Source organism: Pyrgilauda ruficollis, unplaced genomic scaffold, assembly GCF_017590135.1.
Source record: "Pyrgilauda ruficollis isolate IOZ18807 unplaced genomic scaffold, ASM1759013v1 scaffold16, whole genome shotgun sequence".
NCBI lineage: Eukaryota > Metazoa > Chordata > Aves > Passeriformes > Passeridae > Pyrgilauda > Pyrgilauda ruficollis.
Genome location: NW_024514764.1, coordinates 7,687,277 through 7,713,470, shown reverse-complemented (window position 1 = coordinate 7,713,470; position 26,194 = coordinate 7,687,277). Strand labels below are relative to the sequence as shown.

The following is a 26,194-nucleotide window of genomic DNA, read 5'->3' as shown; positions in this document are numbered from 1 at the left end:
GAAACCTTCCCCTGGCTGGGGGCTCACTCAGAGATGAAGGCTGGGTGGTTTTCACCGTGTTTAGCTCTTCTCCTTCCTCCTCCTCATGCTACAGCTGCTTCTCTTCCTCCTCACTGATGCCCTGCTGCCAAATATTCTTCCTCATCCACTTCTTCCTCCTTCTCCCTCTGGGAAGCTCCTTTGTCCCCTACTAAATGGGCTGATTTCCAGTGGGGTTTTTTGTGTCTAGGAGCTACTGATGACTTGTGACACACCACCAAGCAGGAAGAAAAAGTCATTTAATATAGGAATATTCAAATTAGTTTTCACAAGCAGGAAGAAGAGATATTTTTCCTCTCTTTATGAAGCTGCTTAAGGGAAGTGATGGAATCATTTCAAGATGTACTACACATCAGTTCACCTATCACTGAAGGACTATGGCTGTGAAAGAACTGCTGCAAAACAGAATAGGAGAAGATGCCAAATCCAAAGCAATGTAGTTTAAGTAATACGGACAGTAGATAGAGGAGGCATATTAGGTTACAGAATCTACAGCAAACAGGAGGTATGTAGAAGTGTAAGACAAAGTAGAGACAAATTCTCATCCCTAATTTCCCCACACAGTGCATTTTCATCTTCTCTATCTGCTTTTCTTGCTACAAAGCCTGTCCTTTATAATATGCTTTCCTCCAACATTGCTGAATACAGTCTAAGAATATGCAGTCTGAGATTATCCAATTTCACAGTCAAGTTCAATAAATTCCTTTGCCTTGCAAGGGGATGTAATAGAATTCCACACAGAAAAGAAGAATCTCAATTAAAAAACTTTAGTATTGCCAAGAAGCCAGTGGCACAATATGTCCATGCAATTTGAGCAAGGTTCATTGACAAGAACAAAAAAAACTAAAACAAAACACAACCCAGCTGACAACATTATACTGAGAGACTACTGATTGTATTCTATCAGAAGACTAGCAAATAGATTGAACCTGAGCCTGCTCCTTTTGGAACAATATAGTAACTGTTATGAAAGAATTATTCAAGTATTTCACATGGAACAATGAGATTACCACTACTTGAAACTAAGCTCACCTAAGACTTCTTCCATTTTTCAAAGAGAAAATGGGAAACTCGGGAAAATGTCTCACAGTAAACTAGCATTTTGTCTGGGAGGCCAGAGACTCTTGGGAGGGTCCAGGAGAACAGCTGAATAATTGCAGATTTCCAGAAGCCATCATTTCAGCACTGACTGATGTGTCACTGAAATTTGTGTTCTCAAAGCCTTCAGGAAGCTATTTATGTCAAATTCTTCAAAAGAGCTTTGGGGACACACATAAATATCAGCTCTCATAATCTGAAAAATATTCATTCATCAAATCACAACAGTCAGATTGTTACTGAATGATTTCCCTTGCCTTAAAATATTCAGAACATCACAACTGAGGAAAATTTTCTACTCTGCTCATGTGATCAATTGTTTTCAAGGGAAACAGTGAGACTTCACTACTTCAAAATATCTGAAACTTAGTTTCCTCTTACTTACCTAGTGTATTATGTTAACACTCAAAAAGCAAATCCAAACTTTTTGTTACTTCAAATTCTTTAGATTATTCAGCTTGCTCAACTTCTTGTTTAAAACACTATTTATTTTAAAAATTTACTACTCTTATTATTGCAGCAGCATCACCTACAGCATACAAAGTGAACCAACAAAAAATTTAGAAGAAAAACCTATATTCCAAAGAAACTACATGCAAAGTTTCTTATGTTAGAATGTTAGAAAATGAGTTGCAATGAATCATTAAAGAAATGCCTCCCAAATCCAAAGTAACTGGTGACACATGAATTTATCATGCCTCAGCAGCTCCCAACACTGTTTTTATCACATGACAAGGCAAACTGACTTTCAGAAGAGCAATCAACACAACACATCCATATAGCAATAAGAGAAATTACACAGACTTATTTAAAAATACCTCATTAGTCTAAGTGAGCATCTCTTCAGGTCTGGTTATAAAAGCTCCTTATCTATTCTTTAAAGAGGTATGTGCATGACAAATATCTGATTCACCCATATGTCATTGCAAATTCTAAAACTGTGGGGGAAGTGAGTCAAAGAAATATGAATATACAACTCCCATAACCTGAAACATGAATATTAAATGATGAAGTATTTGCATTGTCTCTACTGCCTTACAGCACATGAATGTCAAACCCACTTATTCATATCTCTCCACCCTCAAAGCAAGTAGTTTGGTTTGATGTGTCATCAAAAGCAGAATTAGTAGTGTCCTAAATACCTTTATTTTTAAGAAAGCTTTATATTTATCATTTTTAAATAGGCAATAAAAAGCTTAAAGGAATCTCAGCTGTGGTACTCTGTGATTGACACTAAACACACTCTGCTCGTGCATGCAGAAAACAAACACCTCTCTCTGGGTAAGGCAAATTATTTAACTCCTGGATTGTTTGTTGTTTACTATACACATGAATCACCCCCAAGATCTTACACATCGTGGTTACTCTAGGGCTTATTTTGAATTGTAAGAAGCAAATCACACTATTACAGCAGCATTTGCCTTCAAAAGTCTTTCTGCAGCTGAATCCCATTTAGACAAGGAGAGGGTTAAAATTATTTCAATGTCACTGTAGCACAAAGTCAAGCTGGAAGCAACTCAATACTGGGGCCAATGCTGTTTAACACCTTGACATCACCTGGATGCTGGGCCAGAGCACACCCTCAGCAAGGTCACAGACAACACAAAACTGAGGAGCAGAGACACTGCATGGCTGTGCTGCCACCCAGGGGGACAGGGACAGGCTGGAGAACTGGACTCAGAAAATGTCTGTGAAGTTCAACAACGGTAAGGGCAGAGTCCTGCATTTGGGGAGAAATAGCTTGGGACACCCAGGCAATGCTGGAGGGCTGGAAAACAACTCTGTGGAGGAGGATCTGGGAGCCCTGGGGGACAGGCAGCTGAGCACGAGCCTTCAACACCCCTCCTCCCATGGCAAAGCAAGCCAGGAGCAGCCTGGACCCCACTAGGAACAGCACTGCCAACAAGTCACTGCCAACAGTGCTGCCCAAAGGGACTGGGGAGTCTCCATCTGTGCAGATATACAAAACCTGACTGCAAATGGTCCTGAGAAACCTGTTCCAGCTGACCTTCCTGGAGCTGTGGGAAAAACAGCTGCATCACTGCAGAACTTGGTACTCGCTTGTTGATAACGTTTAGCAACAGCTATTGCTTACCATAGGACTTTTAGTCCTAAATCACTTCTGTTCTTCTGCAAACTTAGCTACTTGAAAATTATTTCCCTTCTATACAGACTGTTATTCCTTTGTTCCCCTGCAGTCCCTTTTTGAGACATTTTCAGTACTTCTTACCGTGCCAAGGCTTGGACTTTCGTGGCATGTCGCTCGTCCTGCTCTGCCACCTTCCTCCTGCAGTTCTCCATCTCCTGCCTCAGTGCTGCAGAATGCTCCATCTCTGCATCCAGCAGATTTCGCAGGGACCTGCAAGAAGGCAGCAGCCTCTCTTTATGACACTGCGCAACTACCTGCTAGTTAGAGTACACTCCAAGAATCACAGAGGAGTGATACCACTGATGTCATCCAAAAATTTCATTATTGAATTTAATAAATTCACTTGATTTGATTATACAAAGATATGAAAAGCTACAAGGAAAAAGCAGTTGCAAATGTTTATTATTAATTTGTATTATTATTCTGTCAACAAGTCCAAAGCACATCTTATTATGGGATCTACTGTATCAGCATGCAGAAAGAATTTGTTTTTCTAAAAAGCTGGTAAGCTGTTTTCAGTACTTCAGTGCAAGTCCATACATCTTGGGAATAATCTATAAGCAATATACTTATAGCAAGACAGGTAGGGCTCTTGTTTCTGCCAAGTGCACTGCCACAGACCTCTGTGTAAAAACCCTTGATGAGATAGCAAAGGTCAGCATGATGCATAATGGTAAAACCCAAAGCATCCTGGTCCTTCTGCCAAAAAAAGCCCACAAAGCTGAATGAGGCCATAACTTGCAATTATGGGAGTGGGAAGAATAGGAAGAAGGAAAATAGGATCCGTTGGTAAGATCAGCATTAAAAAACCCAAAATACCTATAGGAAAATATTAATTACTATAATAGCCCTAAGAAAGCATTGAATACATTTGTATTTTCATTCATCTAACTATGTGTTTCAATAAACTAAATAAATACAAAGTATGTTTGATGGCATTTTATATAAGCAACTGATCATTTCTACATTTACATCATCATTGTGCCCCAAGACAGTCAGAAATGAAAGTCACTTTCAGCCTTACATTGTCAGCCATCCTACATCACTTCTTCACCAGAAGGGAAAAACTAGACATTTTCTGAATATTTGCATTAGGAGAAACTTTTGCTCATTTGGAAAGCTATCTTAACAGAGCTTCAGAATCTCCTGGCTATAAGGTTTGGTTTTGAAAAAACTACAACTGCAAAGCTCCCAAGGTACAATGAATTACCTGATTCAAACGAAAAGAAAAAGTTGCCTTCAAAACACTATGCTTCAGTACCAACATGTAAAAAGTGAATTATTAAGTTAACCTTTCAGAGAAAAAATACATACATCAAAAAGGTTACATAAATATTATGCATAGCTTTAGAAAGGACAGCTTGTATTAGAGAACAGATTTTTTTTTTTAATTACAGTCCCTCTTGACTAAAAAACACAAACTACCTATTCTGTTCTTCCAGTTCATCCTTTCTATTCATCATGGCCACGATAGCTTGACGAAGTTCATCTAAGAAGAAACAGAAAGGATTAATGTCTGTGTACATTTTTGCTCATTTCATCATGTACACAGGCAGCACACTTAAGGTGATGCCAACACCATTTGCTATTCAGGAAAGCACATAAAAATGCTCTTAATCTCATCACTAATTTGAGCAATCTTTCAAAAGCGCTGTTATTTAACACCACATCAGAAGTATTGATCAAATCAAATTAGTCTGCATCTGCCTTTAATACAAATGTTTACAAGTGTGCCTGTGGTTGCAGCTGTTTTGTTTTCACAGATGTAGGGCAGAAAGCACCTTTTCACCACATGCCTATTAATGAGATACACTGTTACTTGTTCAGCTTCTCCAAATTGCTTCTCCTGGCTGTAAATCCTGACGCAGGAAATAACAGCTCCAGGGAGATGGGAGCAGAGATAATGTCATTGCTTCCTCATGGCACTGTTTCTCGAGCTCAGCCTTAAAGATTATGAGACTTCTGAACCTCATCATTTCCTATAAAATCCTTCCTATTTTTTTACAAATACCATAGAAATACTTTCTGTCATTAAATAAAGAATAAAAATTTTTTAAAAACCAACCAACAGAATTTTAGAATTTTTAAAGATTTCCTTTGGGTTAGGTTTAACATGATACCAGAACAGTCAAATACCATACAGAAAAGTGTCAGCTCCAACAATTTCATTAACAATTTCACATACGTTAATCAATAATTTTATGAGTGCTACAAGGACACAATTATACTAAACCATCCCTCCCAACATTTAAGTGAAATGTTTATATGTAATAAATCAGCCAACTCTGTTCTGCAAGTATTCAGTGCAGATGCCAGTAAATTTCAGTGTGCTTTTACTGAAAACATACTACCAGAATTGGTATTACTTGATTTCTTCAAGCAAGCAAAGCCATTGGACAATTTTTTTCCCCTTTACATTCAGTACACAGTATCTTTCACCTGTAACTTTCTTAATATTTTCTATAGTTACAGAAGTTTTTGCCCATTTAACAAAAATTTAACATTTTCCTATGGACCAGATGGAGTCTGACAAACTCTAGTAGTGGATAAAATGCAAAAGATTTTATTATGTCAACCAAATGTTGACAGTCAGCACTGCAGACATCAAGACTCCAGTCTGGCCTTGGTAATCTGCAGGTAAATCCAACCCTTGCAGGACTGCAGGGTTCAGCAGAGTTCTTATATCATTTGAAATCAGCCAACCCAAATTTCTACAAGCCAGAATTTTTACCAAATATTCCTGTGTCTTTGGCCAGGGAGAAAGCAGATGATCAGTAGATGATTTTCTGCCCATTCCATAATACCCATATTACACTTTAAGAGCTAAATGACATGAGCAAGAAACGTTTCAGTAGGTCATTAGAGGGAGTTTGCACTTCATTAATTCAGCTTAGAAAGAATAATTAGTTTTCTACAGTAACTTAGCATATTTTATGCAACCCTAAAAAAAAATAATCTAAATCTTGTAGAAAAACCAAAAGTGAAATAGTGAAATTTCTGGGTATTAAATACTAGCACAAGGGACCACAATCCATCAGCCTATCTGTGATATAAACAACTGCTCTATGGATGAGGAAAATGGAATAATCCAGTGTTAGAGCATCATACATATAAACAACACAAGCAAAAGGATCCACAGTAAGCTTTCTGCACAGTAACACTCCATAACAAAATAACAATCTTGAACCATAATGTTGAATTCAGAATCCTCCTCAAGGACACATCAAGCCGATGGCATTTTAAATATTTTAAGTGTGCCATTAAAGTATGATAGTGCATGATCAACAAGTAGTTGCTGTTATGTCTCTAACTCAGAATAAATTAAAGCTGTTGCCACTCAGACACGGCTCTGCACTTGCACAGGGTGCCCACTCTGCAGCAATTGCCTCTGTGTGTACTCAATCTTTTAATGTGTACTGATTTATTAACATTTATACAGCTAAGCTATTATAAATTGGCTTCATTATTTCAATTTTACCAGTCTATTCAAACTGTAGTATTAACTTGCATAACAACTTAATCTTCTTTTCCTTATTCCATCCAGAATCTTCTGCATGAATTGAGACCTGAAATCTCATCTTTTCTCACTCCCCTCTCCCACACACACACACAAGCAGAGCACAAAAGCAAGATCCTGCTAAAGACCATGGTTTGCACAGAAGAGGAAGAAAAAAAAGCCTCTTGAAATAGAAGACTTTAAATTGCTTATTTATTTCCATTTGCCTCTTTTTTCCAAGAGTCATGGAATTGACAATACTATAGAGAAAGAATAAAGCAGAAATTCCAAATTTCATTATCACATATAGGACAAAAATTGATGCTCAATTTAGGACCACAAATGCAAACACATTTTATACTCAGTATTTCTAGCTAATTTAGCTCAATTACAGGTACCAGTGGAGGTGTGGATGAAAGCATCAACACAAACCACCAGTCTGGGATAAGAGACCAGCATTCCAAGAAGGCTGGTCCAGCCCAGCAAGATTGCTCCATGGCTATAGCCCTGCTGTTTCTTCTCGAATTGATGAGTATTAAGGAGTCATATTATCTATAAATTACTCAAAACAAACACAAGAAATATACAGTTTATAATCAACACTTCTTTAGCCTATCCATAGTAAACACAAAAAAGTAAAACATTATTAGTGTAATAAAATGAGTAAAAATTTACCAAGAAAAAAAATCAGAAACCCTAATGTCAAGATCTTTTGAAGCAAGGAACTGAGTAGAACTAAGAGGAAACCATTCTATTTAATTCAGGTATAATATTTAAAACTTTCAAAAATTTTAATTTCTTATTTTCACTTACGCTTCCTGAAAAATTTCAGCAGCATGTCAGAGCAGTCAGCTGAATGCAAAGGAAATCCAGCATCGTACACTGCAGCAGGTTCCCTTCAAACCTGCCAGAACATCCCCAGTTCATGAGCTTTTGTCTGTCTTGCCTCCAAGATGAGCGTATGATCATAACCTAATTTTTCCAGCAGTCTTATGTCTCATACATTGTGTGGGTTAGAAAAGGGAATAAATTTTTTAAAATGTCAGGGTTGTAGCAGCAACCATAAATTTGGCATTTTCTGACTTCTGAACTGTGCAACCTCAATCTTTCTCCCCCCTTCTTTTTTTCTTTTTTTTTTTTCTTTTCTTTTTTTAATACAACAGTGGGAGGATGGCCAAATATTCCTACTTCAGAAAAGTGTTTGATATTAGACTTTATGCCCTACTTCTGAGCTGTTTTGTGCTTGACAACACTTATGTTCTGTAAAGTAATATTAATGAAAGGCAATACATTACTGTTATTAAGGATCAGCATTCAACACCAACATATCTAAAAGTGAAGTGATAACCTGAGTTCCATAAAGACAGAGATAAGAAGATAACTAGTGAAGTTTTACCTAAGAGGTAGTTTTGCAACATTTTCTTAAAAAAAGAATTCCCGTGTACAAACAAACAATTCCAAAGCATTCTTTATCAGCAAAAAAAGAAAACATAATATAAAAATCCAGGAATGTACTGAATTTTTCATATTAAACCTCATTTTTTCGAACACTAGCAATATTTTTTACTGCTGAAATTAATCTGTGGTGCCTAATTACTCATGAAGTGAGTATTTGCTCTAAAACATTTTTTAATTCTATTCCACACTTCATGCAAAATCTAGCTTCTAGAAAGCTTTCATAGGGTCATAGAGCATGAAATATATAATGCTTTGACAAACACCTGCCAGTTTCCAGCAACCTCCAGAAAATTCATAAGTTTCACAACTCTTGTGCTGTTTAGCCAAAGATTGGAGCAGTATGATTTGCAATCACCTGTTGTGAAGAATGAGCTGTAAGTGAAATCATCCCTCAGAGTACATAAGGTCATGCAGCCTCCTCTGCAATCCTGCAGATAGAGTATCAGGGTGGGCTGGGAGCAGTTTACAGGATTTTTTTTTTTTTTATTTTCATGAGTGAAAATTTACACAGATATTTTCAGAGACAAATAAGACTTCCAGCAGACTAGTTACATCTTAAATCAGAAGTGTGACCTTTAAAGACTTAAAGAGCTTGATGCTCCCTAAGCTGCCTACATGAACACTGCGTTTTAAGGCTTAATTTAGTGCTCAAAAACCTTGTAAATATTATCCTGTCATGTCACTATTCACAGGGCAAATTTTAGTAGGAAACAAATTGTGTTGCCCTTCTACTGCAAAGAAGAGTCCTGGTGAAAACCAAATCTGTAAAGTAAACTGCAGCTTTCCCCTCCCTGATGAAATATAAACACCCTCCCTTCACAGCTGTGCTTTCAAAGAAAACACAAGAATTTAGCACCTGCCAGTGACCTGTGGCAACTTGGCTACAGAACAGGTCAGCAGCTATTCAGAGGACACAGAAAGTACAAAAACATACACTTTATTCACTTACACAACCAGGATAAAAATATAACATGGAGGTTTGATTACTCAGTAAAGTTCTTCTGTGATCACAAAAAGCTCAGGGATTTCTCAAGAATATATGAAAAAGTATGGAATGATGTACAATGTTACAACCTTTCCTCACCTTTGTGGTGAAGCCCAATTTTAAAAACTGAAAAAAATGATAGCAAAAAAACTAAATTACCAATTATTTCCTAAAAATAGTACTATAATAGAAGAACCTTATAAGGAAGAACACAAGTAGTGTCCTTCTAAAAATGAAAGTTTTGCAACTTATTCTTTTTTCCACTGCAAAAACAAAATGGAGAGACTTGTGCTAGTAGAATAGATTGTTCTGCTGAAAAACAATGCTGAAAATACAATCTTCCAATACCAACTCTTGAAACAGTGTTGTTTGTGATTCAAGTACAATAAGATAAAGACAATTTTTTTAAAAACTGAAATTACATAGTAGAGTAGATGCATAAATAGAAAACTTCTGACCAGCTTAACTCTTTATAAACTTGGTTATGACACAACAAGCTGCACAGCAGAGCCAGTTTTCAAATTATGCCTGACATAAATAGCAAAGTTCTGTGGATTTTTCTTGAGTGATATTAGTATTTTTTGAGATGTATCTGTGGCTAAATTAACCTATACCTTACAAATGCATGGGACATAGTTCAGGAAAATAATTTAAAATGGCAGAAATTTGAAATTACAGCTTCTCCTAACTTAATAGCCTGCATATCAAAAGAAGTAAGAAAAGTTTTGTACTATACTAATAGGTTGGAACAAAATCAGGAAAATAATATAATTTTTTAAAAATCCATTTCAGGATTTGTCTTCAAAAGTAAGAAACACAAAAATCCAGTCACTGGAGACCTCACAGCTTTTCTCACTGTACTACTGCATTGCATTTTTCTTGCCTGATGTGTTAGAATCAGTTGCTATGCAACCAAGCTATAAGCCTCAGCATTTAATAATTCTTCTGCTAATTGCAATAGAGAGAAAGAGCTTCCGTGCCTGACTTTGTCATAACACTGAATTCCTCCTGTAGAGAATCTAGAACCAATAACAGCAAACTTGAAAACAGCATTTTGATTCAACATACCCAGGATCACCTATTATAAAGGTAATCACTAATTCTATAAATGTATAGTCAGCTGAATTTTAATTATAATTATGATTATTTACTACGTGTTCTACTGGCTTTATAGATGGGTTTGACATGCTACCCACCCTTCCTTTCACCAAACCTTTCTCTGAACTAGGAAACTAATGATAGTGTGCACACTTCTGTTGATCCTGTGTTTTCATTTCATTTACAAATTGCTAAGTATTGAGAATTGAAAACCTCCAGATTTTTTTTCTATTTTATAGCTCTTACCTACACTGGGAAATAACTGAGCAACTGAAGGAGACCAACTGCGGCCCCTGCTGGTACCTGACACCCCTACAAACAGCAGAATCAACAGAGTGCAGGGGCACCAGAAAACTGCCCTGTGCAATTCCCTGAGAAGTAAATAAGAGCAAAAGGATGTTGTAGGGATAACATGAGCAGAGAATATCTAGTGGCAAAAGTATCACTGCAGCTAATAACAGTAAGTCTATTCCACACTTCAATTATGGCTCCTAGAAGTCCCAAACTAGTTTGCCACTTCGTACTTTGCAAGAAAGGATTTTTCAGCTCTGTAAAGCTCAGTCAGCAGACCAGTGCCAGAGCCTGAAACACTACCCAGTGAAAACACTTGTTTTATCTTCTTTAACACAGCTTGATACAGCATTTAAACATAACTTTAGAAAATGAGACTAGAATATCTTAAGATTTCATTCATTTTGATGACTGCATGAATCAACTGCAGAAAAGAATCTTGGCTGCATCACTTCTAACTTCCCAAATGTCATAATTTAAAACTTGTACATATTGAATTTATAAGAAGAAACAAACACACACCCAAGAGCTTCAGGAACAAAGCCAGTTCAGTTACAGAACATTCTGTACACTGAGGAACATAAACACATACTGGCTTATAAGCTTAGACATTCCGTTTAAGAACTAAGTATTTGTTCTACAAGTGTATGCAAAGAAAAAAGATCAAATATGTGATAAACTGCCTGTGCTTCTATTAATCTACCTCTGCAGCAAAGACTATTTTATCCTGTCTAGCTCTGCTCTTAATACCACTGAAACATGACTGTCTTCCCCCTTAATCTTAACTCAAGTTTTTGTGGAAGTCCACATTTATGTTTGGAACAAATTTTCATATCAAAACCACAGAAAGAGTGGGGTTTGTTTGTTTGATTCTGACTAGCCATTAATGAAAACAGGCCAAATAAGCAAGACTACATCTGAACTAACCCTCAATGTGTTCAGAACTTGTAGAAATTTAAAGATGTTCATCAAATAATTATTTTTCATTTAACTACTGAAGCCACATTTAATATAAGGATATATCAGCTGCAATGAAGCACAACCTGCCAATACAAGCATCATTTTAGAGCAACTATTACTAACACGACCAGCCCATCAGAAATCAAGTGCTCCATGACTCTCTAAGCAGATTTTAGTGAAACAAAAATAGGGGTTACAAGACTTTCAAAGCTATTTCTATCAGTCTAGATACATCAAGGAAGTACTTACTAATTGTCATGGATTCTGGCACAGTGGCTGAAGGCAACATACTGCTTAAAGTATTCACTTGAGCTGGAGGACTGACTTCCACTCTAGTCATAAAAGCATAGTAAAATCAATACATGAAACCAAAATCCTGAATTCAAAACTTAAGAAAAAAGTATTCCAGAAACTAGAATTGTTATCCTATTCACCCATATTTAATCGAAATATGTTGAACAATCCTTTAATGTATCTCCTGGGAGTCTGACTTAAGCAGACACACAAAAAATCTGAATTAAAAGGCCATGGAGAATATAGCAAAACAATAACATAAAAACCAAATAAAACCTATTTTCAAAACCAGGAAGCCAAGTCTGCTATTTGACATGAGTGACTTCCTCAAGATAATTAGGGAAGTTCAGTGTATGAAACTAGGCAAAAAAGGCAATTGTAGTTTTTTTGCGTTTGTCTTTCCAAACACATGCAGAAGTATCCTGATGAGTAGCTGGTTTTCCAGTACTAAGTGCATTAGTTAACAAGAACTTGGCAGCTACAGGGTGAAGGTTTTTTTCTTTTAGGACAAACATATTTGGCACATACCTGTAAGGAAGATCAGATCTTGGAACCAGTTCTACCGGGGGATGAACAGCATGTTCATGCCCCTCTCCATTCTCCAAGTTATCTGAAGTAGAATGCACAAGCATTAGCTTCCTTTGGGTTACACTACTCAAAAAATACAATAAAAACATCAATCCAGAAGTTAGATAGTTACCTTTTTAAACAGAAACACTCAACTTACTATGGCTTTTAAACACTTTTAATTCTGTATCCAAAGCTGGCTTCCGCAAGTTGACCCTGAATGTCAGCAGGACTGTCAAGACTTTTAGGACCACAGTCATCATAAAGAAATTAGTATTGCACCATTCCTAAATTATACTTGATATGTACAAAGTTACACAGCTATGAGGAGACTTCTTCCTGAAGTTACTTGGGCAAGCCCCCAGAGTTGAAGCATCTCATGTTCACTACAAGTCTGGTTGTGACTTGCAGGAGAAGAATTTGTGGTTAGTCTCCAGCACGTGAAACCTTGCAAAGACATCAGTGCTTTCTGTATCCCCAACAGAGCACCATGGCTTTTCTGTGGCTCCTTACATCCCTGTACCAACCATCAGGAATCAGACAGATGAGATATTGTTTAAAAAGCATGAATAATGTGCATCTGTCCACAGATCCACAGCTGTCAGCAGCAAAACATCCACATGACTGAGCCTGTCATGGAGGAAGCTCAGGTGAAAGCAAACAAAAATCATATTTTATTGATGTGTGCTGCATCTCACTATGTAAGGGCTATAAAGACACTATAAGACAATCCTAAATAGAACAGATTTAAAAAGCAGAAATTCTAGAAAATAAACTAATGGGAAATAAAGCTATGTCAGAAATTCTATGGAGGAGAAAAATTATTTTTGAAGCCATAGAGTTTACTGAAGCTCAGTTCCTAAAATACATACTCCATTTTTGTTCCGAGCAACTGCATTTTGACGGAGGCTTTCTCATTTCTAGCTACACAGAGATATGATATGCCCTGACACATCCCTGGAGCACTGCAACAGATTAATACTGAAAACACTGATTAACATACAACACTATAGATTATGCTATTTCAAATATATAAATATATGTGTGTATGTGTTATTTATTGGTATTAAAACCTATAAATCAAAATATTGGGTTAAACTATGTATTTTACAAGAGCTCATTAAGAACATTTTAACAAAAAATACCAGGATAATAATGAGCTTGCCAGTTCGTGGGCTTGGACTGCCCTCAGAATAATCTAATGCATGTTCCTTCTGACATCATTCAGCCAGCACAAGTGCAACTCACAAAGTCAAACAAACAAGTGCCTAAGGCAGCTTTCAATCTCAGCAAATTATCAGCGTGGCTGAGGAGAGGGTGCCTGGATCTGTGCATATCCCTGTCCCTGACTGGCTGGCACCTGGGCTGTGCATTGGGCACTTAGTGCAGCTCTCCCTGCACACTCCATCAGCTCCTCCTGTCCAGAGAGGTGAGGCCAGGAGAGCAGACAGTGGGGTCTGGGGGGCTTTCCTAGCACTGATGAACTCAATCCCTTCACCAGCCCAATGCTGTATCACTCTCACTTGCATGACAGATCACAGAGAGGGACAGAAGGAGGACTGAAAATATCTGTCCTGTGCCCAGAAGGGATCTGAATGGGCGTGTTGATCATCTCCAGTAGGCTGAGCATTGCATTCAAAACAGTCCTGAGATGAAGCAACACAAAGCAAGGGGCTTTGGTGTCTTACTAAGAGTAAGACAGTTACAGACATCCTCTTTGGTCATCTGCCTCCAGAACTAAGTCTTGGCTTGCACTCCTGATTTTTTATTTCAGATGAAAACCCCCAGCTCATGCTTCTGGTGCCTCCTGACATTGACTAACAGCAACTGTGAGTTCCCATTTCACACACCACCCCCCACAGACAGGAATGGATTCTTGTATTCCAGATTTCAACCTGTGGCTACTCCCCAACAATTCTGTTTTGTATTTAAGAGATCACAACGCCACAAACTTCTAAATATTTTCTAAATCCACTCCTTTGTAAACTGAAAAATGTGGCAGCAAGAAAAAAAATTATTTTTTTTAACCACCGGCACTTCTTATGAGGTATATATTTTAAAGTACAGCAGAGGGCAGTGCAACATTATTTTATGATTCACATTTTTGTCACTGAACTTACACAACTGAATTACACTTTTTCACAGGCCTTCAATCAACAATCCATTTAAACTCTTGGACAGATAATGTGTATGCAAAAAATATGAAATATACTGCAATTAAAACATTATTTGAATACCACTGACAAGTTTTTAAATAATCACTGAAATTAGTATATCCAAAATTCAGTATTTTATGAACAGCTAGAAAAATATCAACAGGATGAAGGGGAGGGCTGGTGGACTTTTTTGTTTGTTTTTGGTACTAATACAGATACTGTAAAAGCACCAGGCCTTCTTTGCCATTCCTTTAACAATTTTTATTGCTTGCTTCAAATGGTCCACATCATTCTTGAAGTGTCCCTCACTGCATACAATGCTGCAGCTGAGGCCCCAGCAGAGCCAATGGAGCCTACCTTTACAAATGACATTCTCATTTATGCACAGCTCTGTTAATTCACTATCAGCTTGTAACCTGCAGAAAATGATTTGAGGATACTGGCACGTGAAAAATTAGATGTGAGCTGGCAACTGGCGCTCACAGCTCAGAAAGCCAGTCTTAGAATAAACGATCTCTGCAGATCTCTTCCAACCCAAACCATTCTGCAATTCCCATATCCTTTTCTGAGCAAGTATTTCCTAGTCAATCATTCCTCATCCTGTATTTCAACAATTAACAGTTACTACTAGTTACTAACAATTTACTATCCTGAACTTCAATAAAATAAAAGACCACAGATTAATCCCAATGAAACTCTGGTTTATTTTGACATTGATAACTCCCTCTTAACTAAGTAACTACTCAAATGGAGAACTCTGATTCAGAACTAGAATAAATTTGAACTTTTTGTCCCAATTGTGCAGCACCTGCTGTGTCTGTACAATCCTATTATTCCTTACCATTGTCCCATGTTAGAATAAAGGTTGCTGGAATTCTGTGAATTCAAATGCCCACCTGTTTGGGAGTAAGAGCCAACAGCACTGACAGGAAATAGAACATCTGAGTCATCATTCAGGACCTGCAGAGGACTCCAACTGCATATCTGAGAATTGCATGTGACTATTTCACGAGGCCTATTTAGAACAAACAAACAAACAAACCAATCTATTTATACAGCCAGTATTACTGTTCATAATGCTGATATTTCTTTCAGAGATACCATTGCAAGAAAAATCTTTATTTCAATCTGCCTGCCAATTTCTTGGTCAGCCATACATTAATTCATTAAAGACCAGACATTCCAAAGCAGATGAGACAAGCAGTGCTTGCCTTTTCCTCTAAACGAATTTCTGTCAGAAATAAAGAAAGCATATCAGTTTCTAAAATTATTCTTTCTCTCTCAGTTTTGTCCTGCCTTGTTGAACTGTCTACACTCTGATGTAACAAGCTTACTCTGTTTAAAATACACATTTTTATTGTGAAGCCAAAATAGAATTGTTAGCATACTAAGAATAAGGACACATCAAGTAGGCCAGAACTATATCCTGGCTATATCATGCCACAGTTTTAAAAAGTGAGAACTTCAAGGAGAACAAGAAGTCTGATATCTCAAAATTTGGGGTTTCAGTGAAACTTAGAAGCAAAATATCATCACTGCAGTGGCCCATATTGTTTAAACAGTAAAAAGGAAAAAAAATGAAAAAAAAAAAAAAAAAGAAAAAAAAAAAAAAAGAAAAAAAAAAGAGGAAAAAAAAAGGTGGGGGAGGAGGAATAGGCAGAGGGAAAAAAAAAGAATTTGCTGTACCCATAAAAGAAGGGGAGTCGTGGAGGGGAAGCAGGGAAATTTTACCACTATCTCCTGCACCAATACTGCAAGCTTACTTTTCAGAAGCTTCAGTTCCACCTTCTGTGCCTTTATTTCCCAATGATTTTCCATACAGCTCATCCTCATCTGCATCTTCATCATCAATGCTCTTCACATCCAGTTTCTGGTATTCATACTCTCCATTCATGAATACTGAATTGTTCTTCCACGAATGGTTACTTTCACTCCCATTCAGATTTTTTCCCAGAGTGCTTTCAGATGAAGACAATGCCAGAACTGAAGATCTGTCTACACTCTCCTCTGAACTTTCTCCTGTAATCAGAGTCTTTGTACAATCCCCCAAGTTTTGCTCATCTTCCTCTTCATCAAATGAGATAATATTAGTCACCCTCTTCTTCTTTTTTCGATCTTTTTTGTATTTCAAATCTAGTAGTAATACAAAGTTTTTACACAGTTTAGAAAAGAGGAATAATATATGAAACCTGTTTTTTTCTTAAAAGAGCTCATGTACTAACTTACTCTAATCAAGAAAAAAATCACTTAGATCTACATGGCATTCATTATCTTTCCATACACATGAGCTTCTAAATCTCTAATTACCAGCTTAATTTTATAAGTCTTACATAATTCAGATTTTAAGAGATATTCTGGAGATGCATTCATAACATGATTCAATTGAAACTGGGAAAAAAAGTTCTACAAACCCATGAAATTAAATTTAAAATAATAAGTTAGCCTTCCTGTCACTTCCTCCTATGGACTACACCTAGCATATAATGCAGAGCAGGCCTACACAACAGAGAAAACATGAAGAAAACTTTCAGACGAAAAACTGAAAAGAACAAACTCACAACACAAACAAAATCCACAACCTGCAATCAAATAGTTTTGTCTATACTCTAAAAATTGAATAGTCAGCTTTCAGCTAATTAGCTCTTGGCCTAGAAATACACTGAAATTCTCTCTGAATACACCAGATGTATTCAGTGACAGCACTTATTTTTACACTTTTACCTGTTCTCATTGAATCTGATGTGCACGTGAAGCCAAATGCAAAGCTGAAGCACTCCAAGAAATATCAGAAATCACTCACCAAGACACCTCACACTGGGACCAAACTGCTTGGTTTAATTCAAGTCCAGCTGTTATATATCCACAAAGCACACTAACATACTTTTAAAAGGATGTTAAAACCCATTCTGGTTGCAAATAGAATTACAACAAAGAACACAGACTTCAATGGAAACATCTGACTTGCTCTAATGTTCCACATATAATTGCATTTGAACAAACTCAATTTTTTTTAAGTGACATTTCATGTTCTGTATACACATGTGCTGTACACATCAGGTACATCATGTTGTGGAGTCATATGCACCATATGGTCAATTACTGTCTTTCATCTTGCAAGACTATTCTATACTAACAAAGTTACCCCAGGTCAAATATCGCCTACAATTTTAATCTCATTTAAGTGCTATACAACAAAAGCTTTACCCCAAGTTTGTTCTAAAAACCGTGTTTTAAGACAAAGTCTATTTTGAATGCCAATAAAAATCAGATTTTATCTCAACTTCTGTTCCTACCAGATTCTCATGTGAAGTTTGTGCTTTTTTCTCATAACCAAAACAATTTATTGCCTAAACTCAAACCTTGTTTCTTAATTGAAAAGCACAAAAATCTTCCTGCTGTTTTGTACTTTTACAAAGCAAAACAAACTTTTAGCTCAACTTCCAGAAACCAAGATAATAAAGTATTACTTTGTTAATTTTGGAACAAAAAATATATAACGAAAATCACATTTTCCTTGACTGATTTCAAATAATAAGAGATTAAGACTTTGATTCTTTGCTAGTAACTAACATCATAAAAGCGGGTTGTAATACTAAGAACTCAAAAGGTCAAGAGTGTATGAGTAAATGTTCATTTTGGCAATTATCTGCTTTGCATAGGAATTCAGACTGTAAACACAGTCACTACTCAAAGCAGATTACAAGCTAAGATTTGAATCTGATATATAACAAATTATATAAGTCACTGTATGTCTGACTGGCAAGATGGCAAAAGACAACATTAAAAATGAAAAATCATTACATCACAAACTTCAAAGTTTCCATTAACTTTCAATTTTATGAACTTTCAATTTTATCAACAAGAAATTCAGGTCACAAGCAAAGCACTACCAAAAAAACAGTTTAGCCTCCCTGTCACAGAGATATGAGAATGCCAAAATACACAGTTACCATCCAGTATTCACACCCAATATTTCCAATTCCATGCTTTTTAATTACACACTCAACTGGTTTGTATGCATAGTGCACTTATTTTTAAGACTTCTGCTCTACAATAAAAGTACATTAAAAGTAAATTAAAAAGTTATTTAAGCACACTCAAATATTTCCTAAGTTTCTGAATGGCACTAACATTCATAAAACTTACCAGCATTTACATTCCTGGGCAGAACAGGCAGGGGGTCAGAGTCCTGGTCAGGTTTTATGAGAATGGAGACCGCAGACGAGGCAGTGATCTCCCGCAGGAGGCTGCTGACACCCTGAGTGGACTCCTTCAATAAGGAAGTTACATTTTGTGTGGATTCCTTCAACAAATCTGACACAGTGGGTGTGCATTTGCTCTGCCCATTTAAATCCTTGTTATCAATGTTGATAGCAAAAAGAATGGAGTTCAGACCTTCAGAAAAAAGAAAGGGGAAAAAGAGATCAGAAATGCACCATATACTTCACATGCAAATTATGTACATAGAAGCTAAGGATTAATCAAACTGTGACAGGGAAAACATTTTTCCCAAAAATTTCCCACAGTTCCCAATGCATGAATCCTTATTCTTTCATGTACCATTCATTCTTTTCTAGATTATATTCAAGCTGATGCAACCAGTTCTGAATTCTTCTTGATGGCTGTTCAGCTGCACAGTAAATAATCAAAAAGTGCTGAGAACTCATTTATTTATAACCTTTTATTTAAACCCATTTCACTGCAACTTCACTATTTGTTGGTTCCTATATTCTATTAGCAAAAATGCCCAGGAACCTTGTCTTGAAAATGAAGCATGTGACCATGTATCTGAAAAAAGGGATATAAAAGGTAATAATACATCACTTCTGTAGATGAACTCCAGAAAAGTAAATTATTTGCTATCATTCCTTACTCTTACTTTCCTTATCTGTATTTACCTGCAATTTTGATCTTACTATAAAATTCTATCATTACTCTTTTCTAGTCAGGAATAACCCACTTTGCTTCTCTAAATTGCACTAGTTTTAAGTTAGCCTTGACTGTTGAAGAGTTGAAAAATTTATGTGGAAAATTTTTGAATTGTAGGAAGGCCAGATCCAGGATTTTAACAATCCATCAATTCATAGCATAAACTGACATAATACCCTGGCTGTGCCTCCGACACAGGTTCTCCACATAAACAGAGTGTATTAGAGAAACTCCTCACAAGCAGAAACAGATACAACATCCCAAAATGCAGTAGTTTTCCAAGAGCAATTATACTGAAGAGAAAGCCTTACCAGCTGCCATCGTAGGGATCATGCTAGAACGTTCTTCATCCATCATAAAAGACCAGTCTTCATAGAAGACACTGTAATTTAAAGGGGAAAAGAAGGACATGCAGTGCTATAGTAATATATACTTCACTTCTGAAAGACAAAAAAAATCTGAAGAATAAGTAGGAGCACCCCAAAGGATGAAATTTTATGTCACAGTAACTCCCTGTAGTTCTGAAATTGATAACTGTTCAGATGGTTCTAGAAAGACATGTTAAAGAGTATTTTTTCTTTAGTTTTAGCTCTGCACTTTTTTAGGGGAAAAAAAGCCACTCACGGTCTGGGGGTTTACGCTGCATTAACAATCACAGCATCTCTCTATACCTATTGCTAAACATGTTTTGTATAAGCTTAGAACAGATGAACACAAACAAAACAAAAATGTTCCTTTTATCTTGAGCAACCTGCTCTGGTGGAAGGGGTCCCTCCCCATGGCAGGAGAGGTGGATTATACAATCTTTAAGGGTCCTTTCTAATCCAAGTCCTACTAGTCTGTTGTTCTGTGACCTGTTTCAGTATCCAAACCCATACCAATTGCCCTAAATAGTTAAGGTGAACTATGAGTTTGGATGTAAAAAACCCACATTTTTTCACTGTGAACACATAAATTTAGCTGTGCTAAGCCTGGTTCTTTCTAGTAGCAAAATGCTGTATTTTTACTATCAACACTCAGTTAATTAAACAACAAAACAGATAGCAAGAAAACCCTCAATCTATATATTAAACAACTCTGACAGACTCATTTAAAAGTTTCCAAAACATATAATTGGGGATGTAAACTGATTCTGTAAATCCCATTGGAATTCAACTAACATTTAAGTCTTAAAAATTCTGGAATAAACCCTTTTAGAAGCAGCATTACAATGCAGTGTGCTGATAATCCTGATACTGTGCAAGTATTGCTACAAGGATGAGAATAATTAGTGACACAGAAATCCAAGTCACTAATTTCCTAATGGTTTTCAGACCTTTTTCTTTATTTCATTTGTCTTTATTTCATTTCTCCAAAATCTGTTTTGCAAGAAAGCTACAGATGACCAGAACAAACTAGAAATGAAAAGGAGGTACTAATGAACTCAGCTTGGGCAATAATCTTATCCACTAGTTCCATTAATCTATGCAAATTAATAAAATGCCTTTCTGCTGAATCCACTGGACTTGATCAAGCTCAACAGTTATTGATTAAAAAAGGAAAATGCCTCAAGTTTTCATACAGAAAAGAAGTAAAAGCCATGAGAAAAAGGCAAGACTCAGCTTATGAACTTAAGTGCATTTTGCACTTCCAAAGTACTTCAGGATTTCACAACATGCAGTGAGTTATTCTCCGTAACTGTAACAAAAGGTTCACTAACTGCTACCTAACCACTTCCCAGTGATGTGCAGCTGCAGCTCCCCACTGCTGGAGCTCTGCAATTACAGGATCTCCAAAAGGCAACAGGCAATTACCACTCATGAACTGAGATCAGACACGGCTGCAATTTTGTACTATTTTAGTGGAATGAGAGAGGCACCTTAAAGCATGGTGTCCAGGTTTCAGTGAGGAAAACTGCTGAAAGAACAGGGAAGGGATTTAGGGAAGAGGTCACATGTTGATATAGGCACAAGCCACTACTTTAATGGCTGACAAAAATTTTAAAAATTTATTTTAAGTGACTTGACAGGCATAACCTCAATATATACCCCAAATTGACATGGGGTACTACTACAGCTGTTGCTTTTGGTTGGTTGCCTGGGGTTTCAGACATTGCCAGCACACTTCCTGCATTACAAAGGGATCAGATACAGTACCTGAGGCGGCTCTTATCTGCAAGCAGCATATGAACATATCTTTCCAGGGAATGCTCATTCAAAGCACAGCGCAGCCAAGCCCGGCCTCTGCCAATGTCTGTAGTGATGGCCTTCAGAGAGTAGAAGCGCTGCAGCTCGTGTCTGTTCAGCACTTCTTTCACATAATACCAGAACACCGGCTCTGGAATTTAATGATTAATAATAACAATAATGACAACCACCCTACCAAGAAAACCACTAAGCTCATACCTGAATACACTTACATGTGATTCATAAACAAACAGGTAACAATAGAACTTTGAACAAATGTGAATCATTTACTCTCCTCCTGCAACCCACCAGTTAAATAAGTTATTTATTTCTACAGAACTCGAGCTATTGAAGCACTTAGAACTTTTCACTTCATTGAAAAAGCCACACAAATGAAAGGATTTGATCTGACACTTTTACATAGAATTCACATTTTAAAGCAGATTTAAGCTAGTATTTTATCCACAAGTTCATATGTTCAACTAGAAACATATTATGGAAGGGAAAAGATTTCTTTAGAACGCTATGTTAGTGCTGATGTGAAATGTTGGAAGGCAGGTCCAAAGGAACAGGTAGCTCCAGAATTTGTAGACATGTAAATTACAAATTTATGTTACTTTAGAAAACAGAAATGTTGCATTTAAACAGCAAAAATATCTCTTTCCATTAAAACCACTTTCTGTGTACTTTTCCCAAATATTGATAAAAACTGATCAGTATCTTAATATAGTTCTGATTAAAGAAAAGAGAAACATCATGGTGAAGAGAAAAATAAAGGAATCTTTTCTTTGAATGTAGAGAAAGTAATAAAAACCAACCCAACCAATATAAGCAATATAATTTTTCTTTCTAAAATTGCATCAATAATTAGAAGTTAAACATATCTAACCTATACAGAATACGGCATTTAAGAACTGAGTAGACAATGTAAAGAATGAAAATGTTTTAAAAACTTAACAGCACAATTACACAACCCTGATCCCTGCCAGAATTCAAAATAAATTTGCCACTATACATGATGCAACAGTAGGAAGTGCAAATTTCCAAACAGCAACATTTCTAGAGAAACTGGGAATGCAAGTTAAACTAGACTAAGAAGCAACAGTCATTTTCACTGCTACTTCTACAACACATCAAGTATAAAGTATCCTACCAACAATCTGCAGTTTGGTGCAATGCTTCAAACTTCTTTTAGAAATTATATCACTAGACTGAACATAAGAACTAATTAAAACAGGGTAGCCACAATCAGCAACCTACCTGTTTCAGTTTTGCTGGAGAAACCTGCTGCCTGTTTGATTGCTGCTGCTGTCAGTGCCAATCCCCGGCTCCTCCTCAGGCCATGCTGGAACACAGCTTCAAACTGAGCACACAAACAGGTCACTCTGCAACAAAATTTTTAATGAACTCATGTAAAAGGAACTATTAAAAAATCATAGTGAAAATCAACTGTGTTTCTATACAGCAACTCAGAATAGGATCTCAGAATAGGAAATGTAAAGTGAACCATTATCTTTTAAGCAGTGGAAGATCCCTCCTATGCAGTAATCTCATTATTTGCCAAGCAGTATAATCTACTTATACGCACAGTCTCATCATAGCAATTGAAAGTTGAGGCTCAGGTTACACGCAGAAGAACTGGCAATCAATTTGAGAAATCACCCTCACCTGCTAGAGGGGGTGTTAATCATGTTATTTCAGCTTCAGATCACCTACTTTTCATGCAATGTAATTTTTTGAGCATGTTAAATATTTTGTGCCATATGTTTTATGTCATTATGATGCAAAATCTAAGCATGTTATTCTTAGACTATTTTACCTGCTATCTGAGTCTGAAGCAATTTCTTTTCTTCCTCCAAATCGTATTTGACACTGCAATAAACAGATTTTAAGAAATTTTAAGAACTTTTTGTTACACTAAATAAATTCAGTTTTCTGAACTATTTCTACATATGAAACAAAGTCATATCAAAAATGAAGCAGCACAAAATAGAGCATTGCAAAATACAGCCTGCATCCAAAAAGTGCTCTAGAGCATCATGTTACACTAATGAGCTGCTCTTGCAGGTCAAATAGATCCTTGCTAGCCAGAGCAACACACCTGCAGGTCCTTCAGTAAATTGAAAACTGAGTGGAAATTACTACTTTTGAGTTTTAAATGTGCACCCACAAAACCAAACACTGCTCCTACCCAGTTCAGTGCTACAATTACAGAACCACTCTTTAAAAAGCATTTCACTGGCTTACTTCTGAGGAATTCTTTTGCCTCCCAAGCTCTCCCAAATTGACTCCAGTCTATGAAATCCTACTTGTTGAACTTCACGTTGACACAAATATAGACATACATATATAAATCACATCTTTACATATACTTTAACCATTCACTAAAAATCCAGTGCAAAGAAAACAAGCTGCTACTCTAAAATGTTAACTAAGTTAGACTTTGCAGTACACTGCAGTTTAGTTCAGTCCTATCAGGATTACAAGAACATATATTCCTCATATATACTGTATAGTATATATTGCTAGCAGACAAAAACTCTTTTACTATGAAAGCCACAACTTCTTCATTTCCTTTTCTTCTTTTTTCCTTCTCTTTGTTAAAGAGAAACCAAAGACAGTCCCTGCTAGTAACTCTGAGTAAGCCACTGCAGAAATGTCTGTTGGACTTCTCACCTGTTTAACTGCATCCAATAGCCGTTCTAGAAGAAATTGTCTTTTAGTGTCGTTGGTCTGTGAACCTGAAATCCAACAAAATCATATCATTTTAAAAGAAACTGTTTTTTAAAATACATTTGGGCCAACAGAAAGGTCTTTCTTTTGGGCCCTGAAAACTTTCTTCCCATGCCAATTATTCCACTAAATTAACTAATGTATTTTCTCTAAGTAAAATGATGCAGTATAAACTATGCTCTGAGGTTTCAAGCAGCCTTTCTCTATCAGACAGCAATACTGTTTCAAATATCATCTTGATTCTTATTTTAGTAACATTTTGAAAATATATTTCACCAGTACCAAATACAGAATAATTATTCAAGCTGATGCACAGCTTGTCCTGAGCTTCCTAGCACAACTACCAGTGTAGTACAGCATCACAGCAGTAGAAAAGAGTGGAAAACAAGAATGAGACATCAGGAGTATCTTCTTACTGTCAAACCTTACTGCAGAAAGAGCTTTAAGTCAGGTGAACAGAGAGCAACTGCTACAGTAAATCCCTGAAAATTTAACTACCATAGTTCTTCTGATTAACACCTGTAAAATCTATTTTGTTACTATAAAAGGAACTATGCAAGACAATCTTTAACTTCTCAAGCTATTTTAACAATAATACAATACTTTGGTTGTTGGAAAATCCTTTATAAACTCCCATGAATATGGTAAAATTTATTCTTTAAGATAACTTTCATTTCCTCTGTAATTTCTTTATTCTCAGCTTAAGTTCAAAACATCCATCAGAAACCTCTGTGACCTCTCTGGAGTTTAAGTCATTCTATTCTCCTTTCTCTCTCAAAGAACAGACAACCAATATACATATAGACTGAAAGCCAATTATCCAAACTCTGCAGGAGCAAATTCCACCCAACACTGAAAATCAAACAGCACACACTAGCAAACAGAGATGACACCAAAGATGTGTGCTTCCTCTTGCTCTCCAACAGTGTGAGGTCCAAAACCCAGAATTTCCTAACTTCATAATCCCATTCAAAAAGCTTTTAAACCAGCAGGACACAACAGAATTTGTTGAAATGATTCTGCCTTTAAATATGTATACTCATATAACATATAAATATACATTATACTGATATAATGTATTGTATATATTCATCTTAATCTATAAGTATATTAATAGAATTCATATTTCATATAGTCACTAAACAGAAGAAAACCCCCCCCCCCCCACAGTATGCCAGAATAATGAAAACAACAGGACAAACATGCAAACATAGCTGCTAAGCAAGCTTCTCAAAGCTGATTTTGCTGATTACAGGGCATTTTCAAGAAGTTGTGCTTCCCGTTTTGAACTCTGACTCAAACTGTGCAGACATGTGATGTGTGAGGTCTGGGGCTGTTAGTCAAGCACTCCAGAACACAAACAATGTTCAGTGCCAGTCCAGGACTCCATGTTCAAACCCCACAACAAATGGGTTTTAACTTCCTAACAGCTATGCCAGTGTAAAGATAAAGCTAAATTCATATCATCCCTACCATTCCACTTTGTGCTCCTTCAGAGATTACAATTTATTAAACAATATTCAATGTTCTTACTTTTGGCATACATTGCCAAAATGGAAATATATACATGCCTATATATCCATTTGTTTTATAATAAATAAATGGAAAACAATCTCAACTTTCAGAGCAACCTCTCATGTTCAGTAACACTGAATATACACAGGTCTGCAGATTTCCTCTGTTGTTTCAGAACTCATTACTCTTAGTCTTACACTACCCACATATCTGCAAGAAAAGGCATAACACAATATTTCTCTTTATATTAATAGCTTGAGA

General features: G+C 36.5%; 1 protein-coding gene across 4 annotated transcripts in view; it reads right to left on the bottom strand.

The window, feature by feature from the left end:
* SNX29 (sorting nexin 29) overlaps positions 1–26,194 on the bottom strand; it is a 104,361-nt gene that overhangs the window by 73,898 nt on the left and 4,269 nt on the right. For 2 of the 4 annotated variants that reach the window (XM_041462833.1, XM_041462832.1), the window contains exons 2-13: positions 24,362–24,426; positions 23,505–23,557; positions 22,946–23,070; positions 21,656–21,836; positions 19,832–19,902; positions 18,738–18,986; positions 16,355–16,724; positions 15,488–15,606; positions 12,397–12,478; positions 11,824–11,906; positions 4,712–4,775; positions 3,368–3,496 (exon numbers count right to left, since the gene is read on the bottom strand). In XM_041462833.1, coding sequence (XP_041318767.1) covers positions 3,368–3,496; positions 4,712–4,775; positions 11,824–11,906; positions 12,397–12,478; positions 15,488–15,606; positions 16,355–16,724; positions 18,738–18,986; positions 19,832–19,902; positions 21,656–21,836; positions 22,946–23,070; positions 23,505–23,557; positions 24,362–24,426 — 1,591 coding nt within the window. Of the gene's footprint in view, positions 1–1,071; positions 1,334–3,367; positions 3,497–4,711; positions 4,776–11,823; positions 11,907–12,396; positions 12,479–15,487; positions 15,607–16,354; positions 16,725–18,737; positions 18,987–19,831; positions 19,903–21,655; positions 21,837–22,945; positions 23,071–23,504; positions 23,558–24,361; positions 24,427–26,194 lie in introns of all 4 variants that reach the window. The other 2 variants (XR_005954745.1, XM_041462834.1) reach the window with 2 other exon arrangements.